This window comes from Carya illinoinensis, chromosome 9 (assembly GCF_018687715.1).
Source record: "Carya illinoinensis cultivar Pawnee chromosome 9, C.illinoinensisPawnee_v1, whole genome shotgun sequence".
NCBI lineage: Eukaryota > Viridiplantae > Streptophyta > Magnoliopsida > Fagales > Juglandaceae > Carya > Carya illinoinensis.
The window spans coordinates 15,734,428-15,741,167 of NC_056760.1; the positions used below are offsets into that span (position 1 = coordinate 15,734,428).

Sequence of the window (6,740 nt, forward strand, 5' to 3'; positions counted from 1 at the left end):
ACACAGATTAGTGCACGACTGTGCTTGTATGTAGCAAAACTCTATTTCAAAATGCATGCAATTCATGAGCACATGAACATATATGGTACGTTCGTACGTGAAAGATAGGTTTTGTGGCATTGCAACCTCTTAATTTGCTAGCGGTATGCATTCATGTAAGCGTACCTGCTTTTATAGAATATAAGGTAGTACTATTTGATTATTATCATTATTATTATTAATTTACATTTTTTCTAATTTGGAGCCATTCTTCTATTGCCAGCTTGGCTTTTATATGCATCATTGTATACTAGTCTAATCAAATATATATATATTTGTTGTGCATTTTATACATCATTTTTTGAAATATTACATATTTTTTATACATTTAGAATCAATATATTTTAATTCTTTCATTACATTATTATTGATTTTAGATAAAAAAAAATGATTAAGATGCATAAATTCAAGTTGTAATTTAAATTGATTAATAGCATAAATTTATACTTAATTTTATAACTTGTGATTTAAATTAGATAATGTTTATTTACATGTATAATATATTTTTAATACTTTATTCTTTATTTTTATTTTATTTTATTTTATTTTTAATTTTTAATTTTTTTATATAAACTAATAAATAAAAATGAAACTTTGATTTAATTTTCATATAGTTGGAAAGAGATTCATTGAATGTCACATGTCAATTAGTAGTGATTTTGATAAACTTTTTCTATGGGATTTCGATTCTTACGCGACAACTTTTGAGTTGAAATTTTGAAGACATATTTTCACATTAAAAAGTTAAATTGCATGGATAAAAAGGCAAAATACATTATTTTGACCCACCTAGGAAGCCGTAAAACACATTATTATGGGACTTTTGACCGGCAGAGAAAAATGAGATATTTTTTCAGACCTAAGCCGTAGAGGGAATTCTTTTTTTTCTTTTGAAAAAAGAGGCGTCGTGTACTATGAGAGATTGCAGAGTAAGTATTAAGTGCTGTACATAATTTTTTCTAAATCGATCTCTGGCATTTATAGTGCCGTTGAAGAACTTTGAAAGCTCCATTACCATTGGCCAACTTCCTTTACTATTTTTTATCTTTATCTCTATTTATTTAGTTTATTCTTTTTATTTTTTACTTTTTATTTAATTTTAATTTAAAATTTATGGAATATTTTTAAAATTTTTGGCTTAGAAATTTGGACAATTTATTTATTGTTTATTTATTTCTAATTATTTAATTTTCTCACTTCTTTAAACTTTCATTTAATAGTGATCACAATTGCTATGGATTAATTTTGAGAATTTGTGATTTTAATACAAGGATGAACTCTAGAATCTTGGTTTTGGGACTTTTCAATTTTCAGTTCGTATTTTGTTAATTACTTTCTAATCTAGTTTAATTCTTAGCTTAGTTTTATTAATCTCTTAGTTCTATTGCATATTAGATTGATTAAAGTTTAATTAGGACTTAAATAATTTCAGTTTTATTGTTAAATTTTCAAATTAATTAAGATTATTCAGTTTAGTTGATTCTTTGATTGTTAATTTCAATTTATTAGCCTTTTACATTTCATTTCGGCACTCAAAAATCTAAAAATATGAATCTAGTCCATGACTAGTGCAATTTTTCATTCTTGTTGCATTCTTCCATCTATTGTACATACCATCATTTTTATTTTTCTTTTTGTGAATATTTTCACAATTGTAAATGAAAGTAACTTTTCTTGAGGAGACGATTTAGGAATTTATTCTTAATTATTACACGACATCCTCCTGCACTTGAGATAGTTTTTGTTCTACTCTTTTTTGAACGAGTTAAGTTTTTAGTGCCGTTGCCGGATAAAAGTTATCATGCACAACAAATATGATAACTTTTCTGATTTGCTAATCCAACTTAATTAAATCTAATGCATTAGTCATGAGCAGATTTATGTAGACCTTTCTTGTTGGGGGCAAAGTGGTACTACTATAATAATTTTGGACATACACCAAGCCTTCTAAAATACTTCGAAAATCCATGGATAACATTGTAGGTCAGTATGTAAAACACACTATCTACATTGCTTCGATTTGCTAGTTCTTCCTAGAGATCCTTCCTAATCCTAACAAAACTTGAATTTGTAGTTAACTGCATACTTAGATTTTCATCTCATGGTAAGTACGTAAATAGCATGCATGTAAATGTATGACAAGTAAGCTACGACTTATGTAGAAAATAAAAAATAAAAATAAAAAAAGGGAATAGAAATATTGATGTCGTGTTTCGCTGCCCGAGCAATTCCATGGTGACTGAGCTGTACCTGCAATAATAGAGAAGTGAAGGTTCCGGGGTGGTGAGGACACCTCCGATACTTAAGTCAGAATATGATCATCTATCTGTGAATCACAGGAGCTTGAGTAGGAAAAGTATCTAAAGAGTTTTTTTCCTCTGCAAGGGGGTATATATATACCTGGTATGGATGGTCCCTAGCAAGTTGATCGTGGGGGTGTTGTTCTGTACCCAGGCTGCGTCTCCTGCCACATGACAAACCATCCAAGCCTAATTGTGAACTGTCTCTAAAAATAACTGTAAATAAAATTATATCATGTTAATACTGTAGAAAGTATATCTTTTGCACCAACTTGTAAAAATTAGACAATTCCATTCATCTCAAATCCATAGGTATGGTCGGGAAGGTGCGAAAGAATAGACAATCATGTCATGTAAACAGTATGAAAAATAGAAAATGGAAAAAGCTAGTTTGCTTCTCAACTTGTACTGCTACAGTATATCATTGGATAAATTTTTTTCTTTTTTCTTTTTACTTAGTGATTAGAGAAATAATTTTAAGTCTATTAATATATTTTTTTATTTTTTAAAAATATTGAAATATATTAAATAATGTAAAAAAAAAATTAAATAACCTGGACAACATGTCCAATAGTAAGAGCTGGGCTGCATAGGAACCCAACCCATCGAAAATAACCATATACATCAATTTTCATGATAAAGACATCGGTCATATCAAAAGTTAAGAGTTTCCAACATACAACGTCAGGCATGGCTCCAAATTAAAAGTGAGCAAATTCTTTCCTCCAATCTCATGCATCTAGTACTTGTACTTGAGCACGCGCGTGTTCAAGAAACATACGTAAATTTAAAATAATGTTTGAAAAACTGCACGAAAAGACAAATAAAAATAAAAGACTACTTTGAAGTTGTAAAGAATTAAAGCACGTCGTGATGCATTGATAAGAAGCCGTCAAGGGCTGTTCAAAGACAGAGAGTATACGTAACCTTAGGTAGGAAAGAGATGTTGAAATGACGAGTTGCGTGAATAAACAACGGATTTTGTAGAACTGGGTGAGTTTAGATGCTAAGAATATCGAGGAGAGTTATGAAAAAATAAATAAAAAATAATAATAAAATAATAAAAAATAAGTAAAAAATAAAAAATAATAATAAAAATAGATAAAAAGTAATAATAAAATAATGAATAGTTATTTTTAAAATGACTTTTTAAGTAACCGTATCAACCAATATATGGCCACCAATCCCTTTAGCCTCCCTTGACTAAATGAACAAGCTAAGAAATCTTTGGAATCTACTAAAGTTTGCTTTTAATGCCGTGACATAGAGATGATAGCCACCCAAGGATATATAAAGGCATATATGTGAATCTTATGTTCCACAAGTTAATCCATTTAACCAAAAACCAAAGCCTCGCTAATGGGGTACTCAATGTGTCATAACCTTCTTGATTCGGTACGACGTTGTGATCCTTCTGCATTGCTTCCATCTAAAAAACCTGACGCACATGTAACAAAAGGAGATCGTGATGTTCCTCCTCCATTCAAAAGCATGGCCCTTGCAAAAAACTCAAGTGACTCCACTATTGTTCGAAGATCAGGAAATTTTCATCCTACCATCTGGCATGATGATTACATTCAGTCATTAAAAAGTGATTACGTGGTAACTTTTTCTATCTCTATTATTTTTTATTTTTGATCTCAATAGTTCTTGCATTATCTGTGCAAGACTAATCAATGAAACTTGGATTGGCAGGCGGAGTCATACACCATAAAAATTGAGAACTTGAAGGGAGAAGTGACAGAGATGTTTCACAAAATGGTGGATCCTTTAAAGCAAGTTGAGAAGATTGACATCTTGCAAAGACTTGGAATATCTTACCACTTCGAAGATAAAATAAGGAGGATGTTGGACAAAATGCACAAAACTCATTATGGAGGTGATGTTTGCAGGGAGCAAAGCTTATATGCCACAGCTCTCGAATTTAGATTGCTAAGACAAAAGAAATATCATGTACCTCAAGGTAAACAACATACTAGTAATGCTTGAAAAATATAAATAAACCATCATTTGTTAACTAGTGAGCTTAATTTGTTAATTGCAGATATTTTCAAGAGTTTTACCGATGAAAAGGGAAATTTCAAAGAATGTCTTTGTGATGATGTCGAGGGAATGTTGGCTTTGTACGAAGCCTCCTTCTTCTTGATAGAAGGTGAAAGCATCTTGGAGGAAGCAAGAGATTTTACAACCAAACATCTCAAAGACTATGTGGACAAAAGCACAAATCAAAATCTTCATGCGATGGTGAACCACGCCCTGGAGTTTCCATTGCATTGGAGGGTAAAAAGATTGGAAGCAAGGTGGTTCATTGATGTATATAGGAGTAGAGAAGATATGGACCCTATCTTGCTTCAGCTTGCAGAATTAGATTTCAACATGGTACAAGCAGTCCACCAAGAAGATCTTAAAGAAGTGTCAAGGTAAAAGGGACATTTATACTCATGATCTTGTAATTTGACACTCAGCCAAAAAAATATATGCGGGGATTTACTGGATATATATACAATTAGAAAGGTAAAAAATTTCATTACTATAGTTCTAGAATTGATATTATTTCCTTGTCTCATACATAGGTGGTGGAAGAGCACTGGCCTCGGAGAGTTGAGCTTTGTGAGGGATAGGGTGGTGGAGAATTTCTTATGGACAGTGGGAATATCCTTTGAGCCCCAATTCGGATTTGTGAGGAGAATGTTAGCAAAGCTCGGTGCACTGATAACAATAATAGATGATGCCTATGATGTCTATGGCACTTTAGAAGAACTTGAGCTCTTCACAGAAGTTGTTGAGAGGTTTGTATTAATGGCAGTGGTACATCTCTAATAGTGCTTCATTTATAGCTTGTCGTTAACCCAAATACTTATGTCATGTTTGTGTTGTAGATGGGATGTCAATGCAATGGAAAAACTTCCTTACTATATGCAGCTAAGTTTCCTTAACCTCTACAACACAGTTAATGATCTGGCTTTGGACACCCTCAAGGAAAAAGGTCTCAACATCATTCACTACCTTAAGAAGGGGGTATGAGCTTCACTCTTATATATATAAATATATATATATATATATATTACTCTAGCATTTGTTGTACGTTATAAATCTTCTGCTTCATTGATCCACCATAAATGTTTCAGTGGGCAGATTTATGTAGATGTTATCTAATGGAGGCGAAGTGGTACTAGAGTGGATATGCACCGAGTCTTCAAGAGTACATTGAAATTGAATGGCTGTCAATATCATCACCACTTTTACTAGTGCATTCTTATTTTTCTCTAACGAATCCCATAACAAAGGAAACCTTGGATTTGTTGGAAGACTATGCCACTATAATTCGTTGGCAAGGAATGATTGTACGACTTACAGATGATCTTGGAACATCTAAGGTTTGCAAACCGCACTATCCCAAGTCTTTTGCCAAAATATTTTCGGTCTTCTTCACATGAACATAGGATAACATACTTATATTTGTGTTAATTTGGAAATCAGGATGAGTTCGAAAGAGGTGATAATCCCAAATCAATTCAATGTTACATGAATGATACTGGTGCTAGTGAAGAAGATGCTCGTGAGTATATATGGAATTTGATTAATGCAACATGGAAGAAGTATAATGAAGAACTCGCTGCAAGTTCTCCCTTTTGTGAAGCATTTATTCAGATTGGATTGAATTTTGCAAGGATGTCCCAATGCATGTACCAGTACGGAGATGGGCATAGCGTTGAACATCATGAAAGTAAGGACTGAGTGCTAACGTTGCTTATTCATCCCATTCCTCTATCTAAAGATTGATGAATGACTGATATATATATATATGCATACGTGATTGAAGCTTCCACTTCAAAATTACGTAGAAATATTTTCTTTTCTTTTATCCGTATTTGACAAGCAGCCACATCTTTCCCTTTACAAAATACAGGATGTAAAAGCCAAACCAAAACTAGCCTGGTTTGCTTAAACTTGAATAAGACTGCGCTTTACCATAGATGTATTGCATGCTACACTTCTTAGTTGAATTTGCTGTGTATGCCAAAACCGACTTGATTATTCGAACATTTTCAAATTTTATGATCAAAATGAATCGTGCAAGAATTTCCCAATACATTTATCGACACGGAAATGGTGGGCAGAATATTTAGATGTTATGCATAAATTTTACTACGAGAAAAAAACTAGCACACAAAATGCCAAAAAATTAAAGATGTAAAATGCCCTAGTATATACATTTATATACTAAGTCAAAAGTTTCTTATAAAAAGAAGCTCAAGTTGGAAAAAAAAATCTAGTCATCATTTTTGTAGAAGTTAGCAAACTCAAAACATCTCAACTCAAACGATTCTACTACTATTCACAAATTATTTCATTTTATCTCATCTCATCATCCAAACGAGGCCTAATAAGAAGCAAGAA

At 32.1% G+C, this 6,740-nt stretch overlaps 1 protein-coding gene across 1 annotated transcript; it reads left to right on the plus strand.

The window, feature by feature from the left end:
- Positions 1 to 3,677: 3,677 nt before the first annotated feature.
- LOC122276476 (myrcene synthase, chloroplastic-like) lies at positions 3,678 to 6,361 on the plus strand. Its single transcript, XM_043086234.1, has 7 exons — positions 3,678 to 3,941; positions 4,035 to 4,302; positions 4,384 to 4,759; positions 4,913 to 5,128; positions 5,219 to 5,357; positions 5,468 to 5,716; positions 5,820 to 6,361. The coding sequence occupies exons 1-6, from the start codon at positions 3,699 to 3,701 to the stop codon at positions 5,513 to 5,515; spliced, it is 1,290 nt and encodes a 429-aa protein (XP_042942168.1). The 5' UTR covers positions 3,678 to 3,698; the 3' UTR covers positions 5,516 to 5,716; positions 5,820 to 6,361.
- The last annotated feature ends 379 nt before the right edge of the window (positions 6,362 to 6,740 follow it).

What these genes read in the sequence shown, in the direction of transcription:
- LOC122276476 (XM_043086234.1), top strand. Translation starts at nt 3,699, where the DNA reads ATGGGGTACTCAATGTGTCATAACCTTCTTGATTCGGTACGACGTTGT. An exon ending in CATTAAAAAGTGATTACGTG is followed by an intron (nt 3,942 to 4,034) that starts GTAACTTTTTCT and finishes TTGGATTGGCAG; the next exon opens with GCGGAGTCATACACCATAAA. An exon ending in GAAATATCATGTACCTCAAG is followed by an intron (nt 4,303 to 4,383) that starts GTAAACAACATA and finishes TGTTAATTGCAG; the next exon opens with ATATTTTCAAGAGTTTTACC.